At 31.0% G+C, this 23,600-nt stretch overlaps 1 protein-coding gene across 4 annotated transcripts in view; it reads right to left on the bottom strand.

Annotated features, from left to right (window-relative positions):
* Son (Son RNA binding protein) overlaps positions 1–23,600 on the bottom strand; it is a 77,442-nt gene that overhangs the window by 22,783 nt on the left and 31,059 nt on the right. Inside the window, exons 7-10 of one of the 4 annotated variants that reach the window (XR_015040591.1) lie at positions 23,114–23,224; positions 16,247–16,360; positions 10,894–10,992; positions 4,607–4,696 (exon numbers count right to left, since the gene is read on the bottom strand). Coding sequence is in view for 3 of the 4 variants with exons in the window: in XM_085814634.1 (XP_085670760.1) it covers positions 10,933–10,992; positions 16,247–16,360; positions 23,114–23,224 (285 nt within the window). In the remaining variant the exon portion in view is untranslated. Of the gene's footprint in view, positions 1–4,606; positions 4,697–10,893; positions 11,052–16,246; positions 16,361–23,113; positions 23,225–23,600 lie in introns of those variants that run through there. The other 3 variants (XM_085814634.1, XM_085814635.1, XM_085814633.1) reach the window with 3 other exon arrangements.

A 23,600-nucleotide genomic window follows, 5' to 3' on the forward strand; every position in this document is an offset into this window, starting at 1 on the left:
AAACAATTTAGCAGCAAGACATATTTTTATTCTCTTGTTTTCAAAGTAAGTATTGTCAATAGAGTGTTTTAAAAGTATGTCACTCTATTTTATTCTTTGTTTATTGTAATATGAGAAACAGATATTGTTTATGCCAAAAAATGTGCGCTTGATCAAACTGGATTCATAAGCAGTGCTATCTGCTTCACATGGCTTCCAGTGCTTCAAACTTTATTTTTTGAAAATAATTTTGAACACACATAATGATTTTCATGTCAGTGATTAAAGATGAAATATCATAAGCGTTGTGTCTTCTTTTATACACCCACAATGAGAACTGTGCAAGGTCTGTATATTAAAATTGAAAATTATGATTGGTCACCTAAAGTTTCAGGTCATGCAGCATTGGATGAATCTTTCTCTGTCAAAAACATTAACTGAAGCAAGGATACTGCATGGACATTTTTCATATTCTTATATGAATTTTTTTACATTGTTTTGTATGTATTTTCCATTTATATTTTCTTTCTGTGTGCATACATCTATTTTAATAATATATTAAATCATTTTACTATTCAATGCATTGCCTATTTTTTCAGTTATTTAATAATTCTGACTAACTGTATCCTTTTCAGCTGTTTCTGAAAATTTTGTTTCTTTGTTGTAATCTTGAAGGCCTCTTTACTTTGCATATTTTTAGTCCAAATAGCATTAGCCCAGAAGGACTATTAATTTCAAAATGGCATTTTGCGTCGATTCGCTTTTCAAACCGTTGCCACCAAATATTATATTTAAAGAAAGTAAATAATGAAGAATTTGCCTGACTACATGAACACTCGCACTGTGAAGAAACAACGGTACCTACAGCCATCAAGTTTTGAATATAGTAGTTCTCCAACCAAACATGGGCACTTGGAAGCCAGACTTTTGAATTTGTTATTATCTATTTAAAATTTTGTAAAATTTTAATGAATTTTTGATTAGCAAATTCAACAATTTCAAAGTGAGCAATAGCAACAATGTATGGGAAAAAACACATTTATCTCCAGTGCGCGAGACTGTTCATTAGAAATTCTAAAGACATGCCGTTTTTAAATATTTTATGATATTGCTGCTGAATTGAATTTTATGTGTTTTAAGTGTGAAGAACATTATACTTCATCAATAAAGGCAACACGCAAAACGTTAAAAAATGCCCTTTTGGGCGTAATATAAAATCTGAAAGCTTTCAGATTTTTTTTCTTTTCTTTTTTAATATTTTACAATAACCAATCAATTATGCTTTGAATATCTTGAGTCTACCATTTCAGCACAGGAAAAAGCTTATGTGGTCTAAATATCCATTAAAAACACCACCTTTCTGGAAAAGGAACCTCACACTAAGGTTTGCTCAGCAGAATACTCAATTTTTCATTCCTGGCATTACAGTTGATAATATAAGCATGTTGTTTTTGCCATTGCTTTTAACATTCTTAATAGTATGAGCAATATAGTGCTGCAACCCTTGTCAATTGACAAGAATGAAACTCTCAAAAAATGCCTGAATTAGATATACTTAGAGAGTCAACAGCAGGAGTAGTCAACTTTTTTATACCTACCGCCCACTTTGTAGGTAATAAAATTTCCTTACACCCCACCAATTTCACAGCACTTAGTTTAGCATAAATGCAAAGTAATTTTTTGAGTGAAGGCTTAGTAAAAATATATATTGCTAAATTTATCCATTCATTTATACTTTGCTTATATTTATGAGAGACAGAAAACTTATGTCATGCATAGCTAGATGGGATATTGGTTCCAGCAAAACTGCTTCAGCTACGAAACCTTCAATGGTAGGTAAAGGAGGAGAACTTTCATCATCAGATGGACAAAAGCCTCTACTGCCCACCATTAAAGCTTAACTCACCTGCTAGTGGACAGTAGGGACCAGATTGACCATTCCTAGTCAAGAAACAAAAATTCACACCTTGTTTGCAATATCTTATCCTAATAACTAGTTATTATAATATATATCTTAAGTTTTGAAAAATTTTATGACAGCTGATGAAAAAAGCACTTCTTCACTAGAAGAATCAAGCTGACACATATATCTTTCTAGAGAAAACTGTTTGCCCTATGCTATCCCACAATGGAAAATATTTAAGTTTATCTGTAAAAAATCTCAGAAGTAAGCTAAAAGCTAACATAAATTTTTAGTTATTTTTAAATTAAAATGTTTTTTCCGGTCTAAAATATAAGTAATTAAATTTAAGTGTGATGTAAAAATTGCCGATTAAGCATTAATTAGTGTTAGAGCACAATTTTTTTTCCTAATAAAAGGTAGATGTGGATATTTGAAACAGTTCTTCATTTAAAGCATAGTTTTCTATAACATTATAAGTTAACTATAAGTAGTTATAAGTGAACTGTGAAAGAAGTGCACCTGTTTTAAAATTTTCTAAATTATTATACCACATAGCTGACATTTAAAATAAAGAGCCTACAAACTACATGTTCATTAGATAAAGGCAAATATTAGAAGAACAATAATGTCACTACAATAAATTAAGAAATTATGAAGTTACTTTATTTTTTCAAATACCACATATAGTATTGCTTTACTATTATTCATTACTGGAAGTTAAAATATGAATACAATTGGATAAATGATTTTTCTTTCACTTTTGTTATTACATACGAACATAATGTCCATTGAATTATATAAAAATCATATAATAGCTATTATTCTGAAATGTTGCATTTCAAAAAGATTAATTATAAATAATGTCCTATTTTTCAGAAAGGAAGAGGAAATAACTAGAACATTTTAGGGACTACTACAAATTAAAACTGTATCTTGTATGTATAAATTAAAATTATATTATATATACTGAACTGCACCAAAAAATATAGTTTTTTAATTATTTATTTCAATAATTCTTTAATGTAATTTATTTTCAAAGTTCTCTTGGTATTTATTTCAAATCTTTCTCTGACAATTATAATTCCTTACGAAAAATGTTTTTAAAGCTTTTAACATAATGAAAGTCACACAACAAGAACACTATCAGATTAAAAATTAACATATTTCATTTCTAACATGAATATCACTTTTCTCTAAAATGCAACGTATATTAAACACAAATCTGTCAGCTATTAAAATTATAAAAATTGTAGAATACAGAACAAAAAAGCATAAAATTATAAAACTAAAAGTTAGACTATTTTATTTTAATCATAAGTGGTATGACTAAACATATGTTTATAGGTTAAATTATAAGAATACTACAAAGTATATAAAGACTAGCTCTGTGAGAAGAATGCCTTCATGGAGAATTTTCTAAGGGAAACTAACTCAGATTAACATCAAACACAAGAAAAACCTTAAAAACAAACCAGCCAGCTTTTTTACCTGAGACCCATAGACAATTACCACTATTCAGCAGTCTTAACCACTTGTGGGGCAAAATTTTAATTAAATTTGCTTGTCAGATAACCTCAAAGCTTGAACTCGTGTTTATTTAATTTTTTTATATGTTATATATCTATAACTCGTAACTATTGAATATCTAACTAACTAACATTTTGTTCCTCTAAATTTCCATCAGAATGGCTGGCACACGTTTGGCAGGATATCTGCCAAATTTTACAGTCCAGGAGAGCCAATTTTCGAGTTTGATAGGAAAACACAAAGTATCTAAAAATGATACTCAATAACCATTAAAATGAAGGTATAGTTGAAATCTGAAAAAACACTTTTCTATCTCAATACTATATGTTTTATCTTAAAGCAGCTAATATCTAATGAGACATTTCATTTTGATAAAATGTAATGAATGAAGCCTTCCAGTTGCATAATATATTATGCATGCCTAGTTTATAACAGTCTAAACTTATCTGGTAGTTTTACAAGTGATGTGTTTGGCATGTTTTATGTAAATTTATGCACATTCAGCAATTTGAAAAAAATTTCAAGTAAAAATTCACAAAATACGAGTATTTTCAACAATGTAGAAGAAACATAAACTTTAATTGGAAAGGAATGAAATTTTTTTCCTTATAATACTGTAATTTACTGCTTTTAATTTTTAAATTATTTAATTTCAAAATGTATATTTTTACAGTTTTATCCAAAGAGTGAAAGATACTTGCTGCAAATAGTAATTACCATCATAATATAACTCATCACAAAAAGTGTTATTAAAAAATAATATACAAATTTCTATAGGAAAAGAATTATCAAGTTACAGGAAATATGATATATGAACATTATAATACATAATAGCAGATAATAAAAATAGTATCAATTTACAACTCAAATGGAAATTAGTACTTATAAATAACATAAAAATTCCACACATGATGAAATAATGCAGTATGGGGAAATTTTAAATTATTTTCACTCTTGCAAGTTGAATAACAATCAAAGATTAACATATTTTTGTAGTTTAAGAGATTAATGTTTAGCATTTTTTGAAATAAAAAGTTTCACTATTTGAAAGCGCTAATATAAGTTTTATATTAAGTTTAATATTTCAAAACTATTAACTCCCACATACTTTTAACAATTTATTTCGCACAAATTATAATATAAAACATATAAAAAGCATGCTGCAATACTGAAGAGTGTCATAATTTCACTTCTTACCAATATATCTATCCACTTTTGAGATGCTTCTCCAAAATCCATTTGAAGATGTTGAATTCTGAACCTGCTAAAGATGTACTAGGAGGAGGCCTGCAACAAGCTCTCAATTTATGTTTATGTTATCGACCACAAATAAAAATTTAGAACCAACTATTAGGACCTGTATGACTAATATTAAACTGCTTTAAAATGTAGTAAAATACTCATTCTTATCTTAATTCTTTCAGATGAAAAAATTTTCAAAACATAATTGAAAATTTTTATTAATATAATTTTAACTAAAATATGTTTAAAAACAAATCTATATATTGCAGATGCTTAAGGAGAATACAAATAATGTTAGAAAAGTGACAATTAAATTTACAGCTATTTCTAAATTGACTAATTTTTACTCAAATGGCAAAAAAGAAGCCTTTTTTGTGACTATTATGAGCAACTGACTTTGAAAATAATAGTATCAGATTACAAAATGTTTTAAAACAAATGGCCCCACCAGCAGCCGAGCGATAAAGACGCTGAACACTGGTAGTTCGGGCCAAGGTTCGAATCCCGCAAATGGGCTGACTGCATGGGCGTTTTCATGGTTCTCCCCATGTGTAACATGTATACAAGCCTGTTTACCTTAGAAAGTCCTCCACAAAGGCATCCCTCCCTTTAGGCAGATAGCCCTCGTGTGCTTTGCCATAACTGAATAATCTCAATCCCGTTTTAAAACAAATATTTATTTATTTATTTATTTATTTATTTATTTGCCTACTAATAGTGAGGAAAAAAATTTAAATGTAACAAACAAAATGGCTTAAAACAAATACATTTTCTTGTCTACTAGTAGTGGAAAAACCCTAAAATGTAACAACCAATAAAAGACGAGAATCTGGCTATAAGGGAATAAGTCAGCTGCCTTAGAAGAGAGACCTTCAGAAAGTCACCTTTCCTAGGATAACCTGAAATCTGCTGTTGAAAATGCTTCTACAACACATTTTCATTACACGTGATGGAAGCCCCCAACCTGTTCACCTGCAAGAAATTTCACTCACTATAAATTCTCATCTTTTTGTGCTTTTATTTATGGGGACTATTAGACATTTTGAACAAGAAAATCAACTGTGCCTTGATGGATTCGAATCATGGATCTTCCAGTTGCTAGCTTCAACTGACTTTAACTGCTTGCAGATACATTAAATTTTTAATTAATATGAAAACAAGTAAAAAATGAGAAATTATTTTGAAGATCTCAGGAAAATGATTATCCAGAAATAAAAAATATAACCCTTCTACAGATGAACTCATGTTATTCGACAGATGATGAGATGAGAATTGATGTTCTCAAAGCACATTGACAGAAAATACAAAATATGAATCTCAAGTATTATTCTCATTCAAATATCCCACAAAATGTCACAACTGCACGGCTGTAAGGAAAATATTTCAAAAAACCCTGCCTTTCAGAACACTTTAGTTTTTTTTTTTTTTTTTTTTTTAATGATTTTATAGTATTAATATACAAATTATTTAATGCATAATTTATTTTACTGCCATTTAACTATTAAATGACAAATTTATATAGACTGGTAAAGTATAAATTACATCAACCTATAATTTTATAGTACTTTAAAATTGAGTTCTGTTTATCAATTGTCTTCATATCATAAATGATGAAGACTTATTAACTTTTAATTCTGTGCATTGTTCTTAAATCTGCTAAGAATTAAATTACAAAAGCAAAAAATAAATGTAATGCACACATTTTCATTTTTCAACAGTAAAATTTATTACATTTTCTAAATATGAAAGGATTTAAAAATTTAATCAATTAACTTTTATCATTTTAGAGGGCTAAATAAATAAGTTGGTTCTAAATTATAAACCTCTACAAGTGCCCATTACATAATAAATATATTTAATTTTGTATTAACTGCTTAAAACAAAGAAAAACATTTAATTTTGTATTAACTGCTTAAAACAAAGAAAAACATTTAATTTTTAATCCAAGGTGCTGAATATAATTTTTATATTATTATAAAAAAACAAAAGCAGACTCCTCTTCTCCCTTCCCCCAACTGATGTTTAATATGACACACTTCGAAATAATATTCGTTAACACGCAGAGAAAAAAAAAATCTCATACATCGCTAGGAATATATAAACTTGGGCAAGAACATGAAACAGTCCAAAAGTAAAATATACACTTATTTTTACAATGTTATTTTATATGTTGAGCACTTCGAGAGAGATGATATCAAATTAAAACATATATGTCCTTTTATATATAAATAAAATATCAAATTACATTGTGAGCAGTATTCAATCCAGATATTATACAATCATAGCAAAATATAACAGCATGTGTCACAGGCACACACAGGTTGCAACTTACTCAGAAAAATGAATAATTATAAGCTGCTGGACCAATAGGAATCACTGCGTAACATGCAGTTATTTCACAATCATAAAGCTACACACAATTTAGATTTTGTTTTTACTGAAAAATTATGCAAATGTAAGACCTGTAAAGGCATCATCTTAAAGTACATGCATGACTACTACTTGGAATGCAACGTCTGACATTTCAAATGTGAATACAATTACACTGCTCTTTTTCAGAATATAATGGTACCCATCATATTATTCAGAGAATTCGTTCTTGAAATTTTATAAGCCTCGAAGTTGTCTTTTCTGTTGAACCATTTTCGACAAACTGTCACCAGACTGTTGATTCAGCACCAATAATGGGTAAGCGTGATGTCATAAACAAATATAAGATCTTTTCCATAAGTTTATGTACACTCAATTAATTCTTAATAAGCCAATTTAGCTTTGTAAAGATATACGTTAACAGCTGCTTATCTGTGTTTTTCCTCACATTTTGAAAAAAATCACTAAAATTTGAGTCCTTCCCCATACAAAGCAGAATACTGTAGATTCTCAAAGGTATGGAATCCTGGTATCAAGAGAAGTGTGTGTTTGTGGGCAAGATATGCAACTGTATTTGAAAGTGGACAAATAACAGTGATACAAAGGTAAAAAATTATGACAAATGATTTGAATTTTTTATATGATATATACATAACTTGCTGTTGATTACCTACCTAAATAAAGAGTGGTTTTTTTCATTCAAAGTTTGGTTGAAATATGTTTGGTAGAAGTTTGGCTGAAATATGTTTGGTAGAATTTTGGCAGAATATCGGCAAATTTTCATGGTCGGCAAGTACACCAGCTTTTATGTCTGAAACACACTTTTTTCCCTCCTTCAAAATCTTGCATAATTTATGCAGACTTAAGTAACAAAACAAGATGGCTGTTCATTTAATCTTAGTCTAGAATTCTTTTTTCATTCATTCAGCTTTTCTACACTGAATTGCATTTTTTATATGTTCAAGCTAGAATTTCCATATAAAAAGCAACTGCCGAGCTTTCTAGACAGTTCAGCTTTTACTATATGCGAGATGGTATATGAAAAAATTTCTAATTGTAAATTATTAGTTTATATATATGTATACACACACTATATGTATATATGACTGCAAACTGTTCTGCAGAAGAATCAATGATGGTTCTGAGTATTCAGCTGAATAGTCCTTAAAATTTGTCTCATTAATGCGAGTAGATGTAGAATTCAAGCCATGCAAAAAATATAATTTAATGTAGATATTCTGTGGTATTTCAGCAGAAAATTTATGGACTGTTATATTTTAGAAACAACAGACATTACAAAATGGTCATGAGTTGCAATAAAACTATAACAAAAATGGAAGAGTTACAATGACATATCTTTCTAACTGAATCCAAAAACAAACATTAACTCAAGATGACTGCTTAGAACAGATTTATAAGCTACTGTGTATCATTTAGTCTTTAAAATGAAGCAAGAAGTTACTACAAGCTCTTTAACATGACAAGCAGAAGACCATTTCGCATAATGGGTTTTGGGGAAAATGGTGTTAGCACCTACACATGACAATATTAAAAACTGGAGCCTGAAAAAGTATTTTTCCTTGTGGACTGGATAAGAGTGCACAATATTTGCATCAAACCAAAAACAGATACACAGATGTGAGATGCACACAAGCCTAGTGAAAGCCACTTTATGTATGGAACATATTTTAATAAAATTCACCAATTTACCAAAAAGTTTACATTTTAAATGCCACTAATGAAAATACCTGTTTCTGATAAGCCAGTTTGGGGAAGGAATAGTTATTTATCAGCACATCAATATGTCATGTCATAATGCCAAAATTATCTTCATAGATAATGGTTCAAGGAACTGAAAACTATAAGTTACTCCCTTGGCTTAACCTTGAACGTAACCCAAATCAATGCCTGTTTAACAACCTTAACTGGTAATCTAGATTCTCCAGAAAAGAATATACACTGGTGAAATAAATTAAGAAAATTTGCATATTTTATCAAATTGCACAAAAAGAACTGAACTGAAGTAAACCACTGCTTCTAGATAAAAATGCAAATCTTGCACGGCAAACATGTAAGCGTACACATGTGTGTAGGCGAAGCAAGCAGAAAAACAGGCTTTATAAGTGCATGGAGGTTAAGACAAATTGCATTCACTAGCACACATTGGTGAATTTCTTGGTGTAATCTTGCAGCAATCGGTTAAATTCACATCAAAACAGTAAAAATGAGTAACCACCAACGTTTAGATGTTGGAATGAGGTGACGAATTGTGGGGAGGCTAGAGGCAGGCCAATCCCAAGTCAAGGTACGCAAAGAGTTTAATTTAACACCCAGCATTGTCTGTAACCTATGGAAATAGTTCCAGGATACTGGATCCATCCAGAGAAAGCCTGGGCAAGGTCGTCCAAGAGTCACGAAGGCCATAAAAGATCGCTATTTGTCCATTTTAGAGAGGCGTAAGAGGAGCTACAGCTTCTCAGCTCTCTCGGGACCTATATGCACCCACAGGAACCCGTATAACAAGGCTGACTGTTTCCAAAAGACTAATTGAGAGAGGGTTGTTTGCCAGAAGACCGGTTGTTTACATTCTGCTCACGTCTACAAACAAGAGAGTTCGATTAGCATGGTGCAGGCAGCATAATGATTGGAGTACGGAGCAATGGGCGACCGTTCCGTTCCCATTTTACCCTAAACCCGATTCTTGTCGTACTTTCATAAGGAGAGAGAGCCAGGGACCCGCTTTCTAACCTCCAATGTCAGTGAAATCAACAATTATGCCGGTGGCCGTATAATGGTCTGGGCAGGCATCATGTTGGATGGCCGCACATCTCTCCACGTCTTTGTTAGAGACTCTGTGACATCTGAGGTCATAATAGTCATAATACAGGAAAGACCCAATCCTCCTAGTCCCACTGGACCATATGATTATAAAGGGTCGACCCCCTCAAATGACATCTGAGGTATAGGGATGAGGCCTTTGATCCTTATGTTCACCTTTTCCGGGGTGAAGTGGGCCCCGAGTTCATCTTACATAATGATAACACGAGGCCACATAGAGCTCTTCTGTTTGACGAATTTCTTGAGAGTGAGGATATTCGCTGGATGGATTGGTCTTCCAGCTCTCCAGACCTCAATGCTATAGAGTATGTTTGGGATGCTCTGAGGAGGGCAATTGCAACTAGCAACACCCCTCCGAGAACCATCCAGGAACTGAAAACAGTATTGCTGAATGAGTGAAACCAATTGCCACAGGCACTGTTAAACTGCCTTATTTCCAGTATGACATCACGCTGCGAGCCCTGTACAGCTGTAAGAGGGGATCATACCCCCTATTAATCCATTTCTTTTGTGTCTTCTGCAACTGCTGTTTCAGACTTTCAGACTTTCATGTGTGTTACACATCAACATGTGTGTCTGTTATAACTGTTGAATGTTTATTTTGTTTGTATTATATCAACCTATGTTCACACCAAATTTTATTAAAATCTGTCCAGTAGTTCTGGAAATCATAAATCAAATATGAAAATTCTCTTAATTTCTTTCACCAGTGTATATGATGCATGGTTCACTGCAATCTGCACAGTTACAACACCCATTGCAAACTTTTGATAACTCATATGCTTCTATACAAGTTTATAGTAAAGGTTGCTATGACAGGCATATATACTGGCTACCAGACATGGAGTCATAACAATGCAATAATTATTTTGTTATTATATTGAAAATTAATCAAAAGAAAATACAAATATGAATGCAAGTATTCAGCAAAAAGTATCTCAATTTTATCAGTAATAATATATGTACTATATTTGTTATTATTAGGCACTGCAGAGGTAATTATTTGTGGCAGATAACAAATAATTTAGACTTACCATTGCAGATACTGTACAATTGTAAATTCTGCTACTCAATTAGAGATGAATCATTTCCAGTACAAATTGAGGGCTTGGTGCAGAAAAACGAAAAGCATCCTAAATAAGACAACTACCAAATTTTACAAAACCAACATATGATGAAAAAAATCTAACCTCTGGAAGAAAATAAATAGAAGAAAACAACAGTTGTAAAAAAATGTCTTTTTGCAAACGCACTGTTAAGAAGCATTTGAAATTTTGTTTTACTTTCCAATTACATAATGTATGGCTTTTAGCTTGTTTAAAAATAGATAAGTTTAGTATCACATCACTTACACATACACTAATTATATTTAAAATAACATTTTCATTTTGTATGAAATAATTTTTTACAATATAAAAATTCTATTAAATAATATTTTAAAAATTACATAGTGATCTATTTAGAACCAATGCACGTTAGCTCCTTACAACATACAAAATTCCTTGGAGGTCCAGAATAATTGGGGAGGGGAATTCCATATATTTATTACACAAAGCAGTTTTACATTATATCAATTATTTTTTTCAAACTGACTTCGAGCAATTTTCGAAAAAGTATCACACTATCAAAACAGCACATTCATTATAATAATAGTTGAAAATATTCAATGCAGAAAAATGTATATAGTAGAACTATTTTACATTTTCATACATCTATATAAATAATAATTAATTAATATAAAACTGCTCAAATTATTCAGTCATATGAAATTAATTTCAATTCTCCAATCTTGTAAAAGTAATAGGGAAAAAAAAAAAAAAAAAAAAACAGCAATGTTATAAAGAAGAATCTCTACACTGTAAGCATCGTTCTTAAAATACTCTTCCTGCTACAGTGTTACTTTAATACAAGGCATCTTAAAGCCATTTTCTTCTCTTCTAATTTTCTTTGTAACCATGGTAATGACAGCAGCAAGAGATGATTCAAATCCTCTAATTTGCTAAAATCAACAATCCTCTATACAGCAATGACAACATATTACAATTGTAAATGAGGGGAGGATGATTGCTTGAAATGCCTATTTTAAAGTACCAGACTACAATACTGTTAATTATAATGAATCATTATAATCACTAAAATTAACTCTTACTCTTAGATTATAAGAGTTCATTCAAAGAATGAATATTATTTTAATAAATTGTATGCAACATTAGAAATAAGACTGATGAACCAATCGAGATTAGTAACTAAACCCTTGATTGAATCTTGCTGATGTATTTAAATTTCTACTTGTGTTATCACTAAGTAAAGGTTGTAAAAGTGAATATGGCATTAGAAAGTTTTTACATTAAAAAGAGTTAAAGATGGTACGACTAAAACAAAAGTTAAGAAATTAATTTTAAATGGCATAAATGTAACTTTTTCTTTACAAATTGTTCTGAATTTTTGTAAAATCTCTCACATAATTACTTTTGATTAATGCTCTATACATCATGTCTATAAAACTCCTTACCTGGCCTTTATTTTATACACTGCTGTCAAAGACTTATATTTCCAGTTACAAAAATGTTACAAATGATGCAAATATTAATGTTTTGGCACTTTTAAATTTAAACTCCCCCCCCCCCAAAAATTGTAAAAATTATGAAATTTAACTTTTTATACATTCTTATGATCCCTATATTCATACTTTGAAAAATGTTAACTGATAATAAAAAGCATAGAATAAAAACTGTAACTCTCATACAGACTGAGATATGCAGTTTTAAAGCTGAACATCATATTCAAAAACCATACCCAAGTCAAACAGTAGCAAAGTGTTTGCATTTGTACTTAACTAAAAATAAAATATCAGTTTGGTACAAGATTTCTGACATTAAACATTACATTTTTATAAGTGACGAACATTTCTATGAAAATTATTGTAAAACGCATTGACCGAGTAATTTTTTTCAGACAAATTCTATTATTCACAGAATCTTACATAATCCTTGTTCTACAAACACTTGTTTATATAAAATGCCATGCTGCTAACTCATAATTTTGTTTATATAAAATGAAAAATATTTCAAGATTAATTAATCTTTTTGCTCATTTTTAGATTAGGATTCTGTAAAAAGTAAATTTTGTAAGTAATAAAACTGCATGAAAAAAATGTATTTCTATTGGTTCAAAATTTATAAATTCTTTCAGAATAACTGCAAGAAAATTATACATTACAGAGCATTTACACATGCGGATATGATGTATTATCATAAAACAGAACTCACACCCACTGGTTCCAAGTATTACGTTTTATTTCATTCAGATCTATATCTGCCCACATCTGTCTACGTGCGATCAGTAAACACCTTATTTTTTAAAAAAATACCGTTAGCTGCTTTCAGAAACGTCAACTCATAGACGATAAACTCAAAAACTGTTTCATCTTTTAGAATTCCCTCATGCAATTTAATCTTTTGTAGTATTAACAAGAAATTAAGGATGAGTATAAATGAACAGCTGCTTTTTAATTCTTTTGCAGCTCAATTCCCACAGCACACAGCTATCGCCATGTGAGGACTTCTAAACACTGAAACATATCAAATAAAGAAGAAAAATAACATATGTGAAAAGAAATGATAGCTTAAAAAAAAGAGAGAGAGAGGTGTGGAAAAAAAAAAACAGTCTGCAATAGAATGATTTCAGGTTGCAATTCCAATAGATCAGGGCTTCATGTGGTCAGCCGAAGTGGAAGTTACTTCAGATCCTTCATGAGATCGCTACTTTTGCTACATCGTAGCAGTCATGGCTTAATCTTAATTGAATCAAATATGGAGAAGACATAACTAAATCATAAAATAATGTCACTGAATAACATTTAAGAGAACTAAACATAAACCTCTAATTACTCTAATTCATTTATCGGGTTTTAACGAAAGTTTCCTGCCACCGCAAATACTGTCTGCACAAAGAGTTCACATTAGCATGTTAAATCATATTTTGCCAAAAGATTTTAAGAAAATTGCTTTAGAACACTTTATTGTGAAATTTGTAAAAAAAAAAAAAAAAAAAAAAAAAAAGTATCTTTATCATTAAGTACAAAGTGTCTGAAAAGAAACTATCATGCTACCAGATTAGAACCATCATTTACATCCTGTTCTGTTGTAAAAAGTTAGCTACAGAATGTCACCAAATCATATGTACAGCTTTAGATATTAACCTCATATCATACAACAATGTGAAGGTTTGGTACTGAAAGTTCAAAAACAAGGACAAGTTAACATTCAAGAAGCAGAGCACTTCTGGCTGGCCAACTGATGTTAATGAGGCCCATCTGGGAGAACTTGTGGAAGAAAATCAGTATGCAACCACTCAAAAGTTATATGTTAGTCCCAAGTCCATTAGTTGCACTAAGCATCATGTAAACTTGACGTACAATTTCAATCACTGGGTGACACGTGAGCTGACTCAAACAGACAAGGACAGGCATGTTCGAGCCAGCACTGATATCAATGCAAGAAGAAAATTCTGGACTGGATCTTGTGATGAAAAATGGATGTGATTTGTGACCAAAACTGGATTTACTTTAACAACACAGGCTGAAAAGGGGTTGGTCTACGCCCCATGAGCCCATCGGCAGTGTCACAAAGTGCAATTTGACTAATAAAAAGATCATGCTTTGTATCTGGCAGGATTGCCATGGTATTATCCACAAACAGTATTTGGAAAAAAGGTAAAACCCTCGACAGTAAGTTGTACACAGAGATGCTAGTCCGAGTTGGCACTGCTATCATGGAAAAATGTTGAACTGAGTTCCGGTGAAAAAGATAATGTTCCAGTAAGATAATGCAAGACCCCATGTATCTGCATTCACCGGCTACACTCTGTACGGACTTCGAATGGGATCTTTTGCCGCACCCAATACATAGCCCTGACATCGCTCCTTTGGACTTCTACCTTTTTCAACACCTGCAGTTACATCCTGCTGGTGCTAGCGTCCATTCTGCAGAGGACGTTTTTGGGACTCACAGCCATGATATTTCTGGGCTATGAAAAACTACCAATACGTTGTCAGAAAATCATAGATTTGGGTAGTGATTACTAACCACATTAAAGGTACTGCTTTCATGTACTCCCCCCCCCCCAACTTTATTAAAAACGTTTTTTGGTGGAAATCTTTCGTTACAACAAGATATTAATCAATCCCTTAAGGCATGTTAAAAATGGTGTCAAAAATTTAAATTTTGAAATAAATTTGTTGTTTGGTTTTTGAAGTATAGGAGTAAACATTCTGTATTTCATTTTTTTTTTTTTTTTTTTTTTTTTTTTTTTTACTGTAAGAAAAACATTTTCCTAAACTTTGTGCATTTAAAAAAATCAGTTTTTTAAATTAAAAAATATGAAAACATGAATCTCCATCATTTAGAATATTTTGGTAACAGGAAATACATGTCTATGACCAATGGTTGCAAAAATAAAGGCCTGGTAAGTATTTTTGAGGGCACAATGTATAATTATATTATTAGCTTTGCAGTTTTCTAATGTGACCTTTATTACATTAAAGCAATATTTTGATATGTTATCTTCATTCATTAAAAAATCCAGACTCATTTTTATTAATAATATAATAATGGACATATACTACTATTTAACATAAATTTTCATGGGTAACATTTATTATACTCTGTTGAGAAGATTCTGACTCAAATATGCAACAGTTCTAAATACACTTAGTGAAAAATAGAGTAGTTGCCTCTGTAATATTTGATGATAAGTTCTCAAATTAATAAAAATTCAGAACAAAACTAAATCAGTTGTACAAACAGCAGTTTTGTAATACAGCTCAGTGAAAAGAAATGTATTTGAAATAATTTCACATATCATAAGGGTTTGTTTATATAACTTACATATGAACTTGCATTAATGAAGCTGCTGTTAGTCTTTAAGTAGATGATTATCATAAAACAGTTTTGATCATGATATGTTTTCCATATAACAACCCTTACATATTTATGCTAACTTAATTTTGTTAACTGGTTAAATTTTGTTTACATATTTATGCTAACTTAATTTTGTTAACTGGTTAAATTTTGTTTTATACTTAAGTCTTTTGAGAGCAAAATAAATTGTCAAATTTTAAAATTATCTAAGTTTTTGTCAAATTAATTATCCTTCATTCAAAAAGAATGTAAGGAAAATGTTTCAGATAATGATTTAGCCAAAATAAGAGAAAAAGTAAAAAAAAAATAAAATAAAATAAAAAAAAAAAAAAAGAGAGAGAGAGAGAAAAAGAAAGAAAACTGATAAGAAATAAGGAAATCTTTTACATGTATTTTAAATATAAATATTTTTTAATGTTAACAAGGAAATAAAATAACTTCTTATTCTTATATTCTTAGGCCTTACTTTTTTTAATCTAAAACTTTTGGGGCCACAAAGTTCTTCAACTGAAAGAAGCTTGGCATCAGTACTACCTGTAAATTGACCAGGTACTTGTTGCGACTGCACCCATTCCTGGATCTGGGAGAAGAAGAAAATGAAAATTTATACAAGTAATTTCTCTTAATAAAGAATTTTGAACTTCCAGAACTGCAGAAAATAACGATAAGCAGTCAAAGATAATAGATGATATCAGGAATATATACGAGGGTTGGAACTTTAATAGTGGCAACTATTTATTTACAAGGAATACAAAAGTGATTCACGTCACCATGTTTTACAGTTTTTCAATATAGTCACCAGCATTGTGTACAACCCGTTTCCAATGATGTGGAAGTCGCAGAATACCTGTAGCAGCGCCTGTTTTGTTGATAGTTTGAATGGACCGGTCTACTGCCGCAAGAATCTCAGGAACAGTTTGGAAGCGAGTGCCACGAAGTGGTTCCTTCATCTTAGGAATTAAGTCATAGTCACAAGGACTTAGATCTGGGGAGTATGGTGGATGGTAAAGCACTTCCCAGCCCCATTGTTTGAACAAATCAGTCACAGCTTGCGCTGCACACGGCCAAGCATTGTCATGTAAAATGAGAGGAGCGTTCTGCAGAAAATGACGCTGTTTTTTTCTCAAAGCTGGTCGGAGATTGTGCTCCAAAAATGAGCAGTAATAATGCGCAGTGACGGTCTGCTGTGGGGGAACAGTATGCGTTAGGATGACACCATCACAGTCGTACACGAGAATCACCATAACTTTCACATTGCTGGGGTTCTGACGAAATTTCGAACGTCGTGATAACCCGTGATGACGCCATTTGTTTGATTGGCGTTTCAGTTCTGGCTGGCACGATCGGGCCCAAGTCTCATCCAGCGTAATGATACGGCGTACAAAAGCATCTCCTTCACGCTCATAGCGCTACAGGTGGGTTCGGGCAGCATCGTATCGTAGCCATTTCTGCATTTCCATCAATTGATGTGGAACCCATCGTGAAGCAATTTTTCTCATGGACAGGCGTTCCTTCAGAATGTGCAGCACAGTCGTATGCACTAATCCTGTTTGTACGGCCAGCGGACGAATCGTTTGGCGGTGATCACTGTCCATTAATGTGGCAACAGCTTGCACGTCTGCATTGCTGACACTCGGATGACCTGGCCGCAGCATGTCTGCCTCGTTTTGGCATCCTTCATTGAATGCTTTCACCCATCTTGCTACGGTTCAGTAAGGCAATGCAGATTCCCCGCAAGCCTCTTGAAGCCTTTGATGACGCTGTCGTGCTGTACGACCTCTGGCACATTCAATTTTTATCCAACATCATTGTTCTTGTTTTGAAAACATCCTGACAACACTTAGTTTAAACCACGAGCTAATACAAGGATCCGTTCTTCGCGTCACTCCGCATGCGCGTGACGTAGGCAGGACGAGTCTTTTTGCTGAGAGGTAAGGTAGGTATGTAGTTTACATGTGGTATATGCGATATTCTTTGGTTTTGTTGCATAGTGTTTTTTTCAGCAGTGTTGCCACTATTAAAGTTCCAACCCTCATATATAAACAAACTTATAATCAATTAAATATAATTAAGTTACCGGAAAAATTTGAAATCCAGTATTCTGTAGAATGCCAGGGCAAGTTTCGACAAGTATGAAATAATTAATATTTCCCACATTTCCTAGGCATTCTATACAATGCCAAATGACAAACTAGCAAAGTATGAAGCACATTGATGCAAATTAAATCCAATTCAAAATAAAATGTGTTCCTTCCTTGATGCAACATATAGATAGATTCATGTTTTATTTTGTTTTCTACAATAAGATATAAACTTTGTCTTTTGTAACTTTCATTTTCCTTTAAACATTTTGAATTAAAGATTTTTAATGGCACTCTTTTATTGCTTCTACTAAATAAACATTCATATTTCTGCATAATGCACCTCTTTTAAGTAAAAGACTTATCATGATCTTTTTATGCTTTCCCTAAATAGCATTTCTTAGTCTACAGAATGCTTAGATATTAAATACAATGCCTAAAGAAAGTAAATGCTTACAAATAATTAAAATATTTTAAACATTGCCTAAAATGCCCAGACATTCTATAGCATGCTAACATTTCATAGATCACCAGTACCACATACAATAAAACCTTATTTAGAACTTTTGAACACATAAAAAAACAAAAAGTTATTAAAGGCAAGAGGATTGCTAGCACTTTGAGTGGCACATCTTCTTGAATCACCTCAAGAAGAACTGTACTTAAACATAATTTATTAGATAAATTTGCATAATTATTTCAGCTTCTGTTTTCACAAATGTTCATTCATTAAGTTATTATGACAATTAAGATAATATTTAGATCATTAAAGTAAATAATAAAAAGATAAATTTTAAATAATATGGAAATTACCAAATGGCAAAAAATCTTATGACCAGATAAAAGTGGCTGGGCATTCAAGGGTTTAGAGAACAATTTAAAATCACCAAGAGTATCAAAAGAGATAACTTTATGAACATTTACAATGATAAATTTATTAAGCAAATCTTTTTTAGTGTTGCGGATATTAATCAATTGAGCACAAAGCTTTTTTAACATAGCATTTTATACAATTCCAGTAGTTTTCAGACCAGAAAATAAATGCAGACTGTATAAAAGTACACATGAAAGGGTGGATTTTGGTATGATTATAAATGAAATGATTCATATTATAAAATAATGCCAAATGATACCCTGTATTGGATATTAAAGTTCAAATATCCTTTCATGTGTTATGGAAGGATTTGAGTTTTCAACTATCATCCAACAAATGACAAAAGCATGGAAATGAAGTAAAATGGATACTTTTTTCCCTGTTCAAGTTTGAAACTTCATCATAATCCAACAGACACATTCAAGAAAATTAACAGTGCATTTGTGGTTGACAATAAGCAAAAAGATTATTAGACAATGATTAGAAAAATTTCAGACTGACAATATAATGGTTAAATATTAGCAGCATGGACATTCAGCAGCAGCTACTGGTGATGATGAAATGTGAACACTAGTGGAGTCTGATCCTCACCAAACTGTAAAAGACATGACGGAACTTGGCATAACAGCAAGAACATGGAAATAGTAATAAGTGACTTTTGTAAATGAACTCACTAAAAAGACAACATATTGCATGCCTGTTTAAGCATACTGTACTTTCCCAGAATAGATACATTTCCTTTTTGACTAGAATAATCACATATGATGAAAAATGATTCCTATATGACAAGTTGTTGATCTATGCAACGACACTGATAAGGCCCGAACACAAGCCAAATCTGAACTCAGAAAAGAAGCTTCTTTCTGATAGTGCAAAACTAATTATTTCTTCTTAAAATGTAGTGAAATTATTAATGCCAAAAAGTACATCTGAAATTATTATACAATCTAGACTAGTCAACAGAGATTAAGTTATGCAGTTTCATCACAATACACGACAACATGTGTTAAAAAAATTAAGTTACATAACTTGCACTATGAAATTTCTTCTTCATCCACCTTACTCATCAGACTTTTTGGTAATCAACAACTGCCTTTTTAACACCTTTTTAGGAGGATGGGAAAGTATTTATATAATGACAGTCAAAAATAACTTCAAGGAATTTCATACTTCTCAGATTTCCACATAACTTTGTTTAACAAAAGTGAATTTTCAGGATTTAGAACTATCTGAAGGTTTACTACCAAATCCAACCTAGAAATAATTTTTACTTATTAAGTGATTTTATCAAACTACTGAGTGATGCAACTATTACATTATTATCCAAGCTGCATCAGCTACATTAACTAAAAATATTTTGAAATTTAAAGAAAACTATCATTTCCAATTCACACAAGATGAGATAATTTGCACTATAGCATATTCTGGTGCCAGATTAGCCAATTGATTAAAAACTACTCATTAAAAATAAAACTTTTTAAAAAGAAAAACTTTTATATGAAGTTCTGGTAAATTTCTAGCTTGTGAACAAATTTAGAAGTGAACTAAAAGTCGAGCATTGCCTGGAATGTGTGTTAACAGCAGGACACTGTACATTTTTTAAATTGCAAAATATATAAAAAGAAGTCAAAAACTTTAGTTAGTTTCAATGAAATAAGTCAGGGGTTCCTGACTTTTTTGTCCCTAACAGCACATTTTAGAATATCTGTAGGACGGCGGGCACCATTTACTTTTTCAAGGGGAATTTAGAGTTGGATAGAATTAATAAATAATATGTGCACATAAAAAAAGAGATCGGATACATTTCGCTTCATGCTGGTACCTGTGTTGGATGCTATTTCTATTTAATTAAAAATGAGAAAATTTTCACATAGAATTTTATCAAAAACTAAAACATTTTTAATGCACAGCGGCGGGCACTCGTTAAACGATTGGCAGTCGCCATGGTGCCCACGGGCATAGGGTTGGGAACCCCTAAAATAAGTTATTAAATTATTTTATTTCTGTTCTTGGAAAAACTTTTTTATTCAACACTTCAGTATAAAAGTTATCAATGCCCTTTTACATTCCTCTACTCCTCATAACTCGAAAAAACCTTAATCCTTAGCTTATTCATATTCACCGTGATTACAGCAATAGCCTCATATTTTTTTCCCAAATACTTCAACAAAAAACTTCTTTAGAGCCAAAAAAAAAAAAAAAAAACTCAAAACAGAATGCAGCTTGAACCAAATTGATTTCTGAGGCTCTTAAAGACAAAATCATCTTATTGTATGAAGATATGCATCTACAATTGCAGTAATTACATTGAAATATGTTAAATAACTAAGTTTTTGAAGGGGAAAAAATTATTTCTGAGAAATTTAATACCTTTTTAGACTTTTAATAAAAAGTAAAAAAGCAACAAACATTATCCGGAAAAAGTTTTGCTTATTCAGGTTAAGTTACATAAGAAGTAGCTTCTTGGTGCAAAATTTATGGCCATATACTGGCACATTGAAGGTAAAAATACTTTATTCTGGTCAGGGACAATGCATTTCTTTTAAATTGCTCGAGTTTTCTGATTAAAATGCAAATATCTTATACTTTGACAAGAGCCAACATATTGCTTTTAGTCCCCAAGTTTCTCAATCAAAATTTCATTAAATTTGCACAAAACATAAAATAAATTTAAAAAGAAAACAAAATTGAACATTCAAAATTTTCAGCTTTAAAATATGCATGTTGAGATGGATGATTACACGCATTCAAAATTTAATAGTTTTAGGTACACTGCGCAAAAAAAAAAAGGGGGGGACAGTTCTATATCTCCCGTTCTACTGGGCCGATTGATGAAATTCAAATTGCGTTTTCATGTCTCGAAAGCACAACTTAGGATATGTATTAGATTTATATATAGCATTGTACTAATACTTTTTTTCCATATTTCGGTTCCCCGACTCAAATTATGCCAAACTCCCAAGTTTTGTTAAAATCGCACAAGTAGCTTTAACAAAGTTAGATCTCAAAATTTTAGCTCCTCAATGTTAATTGAATTGTAGATATATATTTATGATTCTCTCTTTTTTTATTACACTCATTTGATTCTTCCTTTCACATTTCAAAATTTAAGTTCATTCCAAATAAAATTTGCCTATTTTTTATGATTTATTTTTTAAATTTGTATTTTAAACAATTTTTTATAAATTTTTCAAAAAAATTTTGTATTATAACCTGTAAAATTTTTAACATCATCTTAAGGTAGATGTATTTCTAAGCATACCTGCAAAAAATTACGTTTTTTTAATCAAAATTTCCAAAGATATACGTGAATTTACATATTGGCATGTTTTGAAATTTGGCATATTTGTTGAAAGCAAAAATTACATCAAATGTGGTTTAGGCAATTTGTTAAAATTATTTGAAAGATTGAACGATATTTTCCTCTCATTAACAATGTAAAAAGGCGGGAACAATGTGGCTTTTTTTCTGCTCCTGCACAATGGAAGGGGATGAAAAATAGGTTGTCATATTTTAAGAAGTTCGCCAAGTGAATTATACTTGGCACAACTGAAAAAGTGCACCAAGATAAATTTGAATTTCTCAGTAAATTTTGCACCAAATTTTACAAAATTTAATATTCATGCATAATTTGAGTTGTAGAATCGAAATACGGAAAAAAATTGGTATGTTATTTCAGAAAAAGTCCAATTTTGTGTCAAAATACCTATGTTAGAATGATGCTATATATATCCTAAGTCGTGCTTTCGAGACATGAAAAATACAATTTGAATTTCGTCAATTGGCCCAGTAGAACGAGAGATATAGAAATGCCCCCCCCTTTTTTGTGTGTGTGCAGTGTACCTCCATTCTTCCATACTGTGAGAAACATATATATTATATATATATATATGTGTGTGTGTGTGTGTTTCACACACTGTCTTGTTTAAATAAATTAAGGGGGGCTTTCCATTTAAAAGTGTTCTCCATAGTATTTTCAACTGAACAATATTAAAAATATAAATATGACAAAATCCAAGTTTTTTTGTCCCAAATTTATTCAGTATTTCATCATCAATAAACTAAGTATTCAAAACAATATTATTTAATTAAAATTTTACACAAAAAAAAAAAAAAAAAAAAAAAAAAGAGAGAGAGAGAGAGAAAGAGAGAGGGAGCAGGCAGGATTAAATAAGTTTAATATGAATGTTTCAAATAGCAAAAAAAAATCAACCAAAAATAATTTTATTGGGCTTGACTGTATAAATGCTTTGGTCGCAAATTTATGCAACCATTCATATATCATACATATTTTAACTATGTAAATGCAACCTAGGTCTATTAATAATCAAATAATAAATCTATAAAATACTATGGATGTCTAACAAATTATACATACGCTTGTCTGAGCTTCTTGAAGCTCAATTAAAGCAGCTTGGTCATTAGGATTTGCTTTCAACTTGGTCACGGCATTAAATCTCTTAGTCACTATTGATGTAACATCTAGAAACTAAATCGAAAAATTTAACCATACACTATGAAATAAAATTTATACTATAAAATGCAACACCTTTAAACGTTCGTATATATATAAACATCTTAAAAAGGCAATGAAATTCCAACAACATTAAGAGCATTAATTTCAATGTGAAAAACCAAACTTCATAAAATAATTTTATTCGAGCACTTCAGAATTTATGATTCTTGCAATGAAAGTTAATTTTTTTTAATTGCATAACTGAAATACAGTTTTATAACAAAAATTATAAGAAGAATTCCAGCTATTAAAACAATATTTTTATTGTATTACAGTTACATTTAAAAAATTATGTAGGCATGTACTTGCAACAACAAAAATAAAGAACGAGAAAATGGATTACTTTCAA

This window comes from Stegodyphus dumicola, chromosome 4 (assembly GCF_044657685.1).
Source record: "Stegodyphus dumicola isolate Sdum_Otavi_A_Nest chromosome 4, ASM4465768v1".
Lineage (NCBI taxonomy): Eukaryota > Metazoa > Arthropoda > Arachnida > Araneae > Eresidae > Stegodyphus > Stegodyphus dumicola.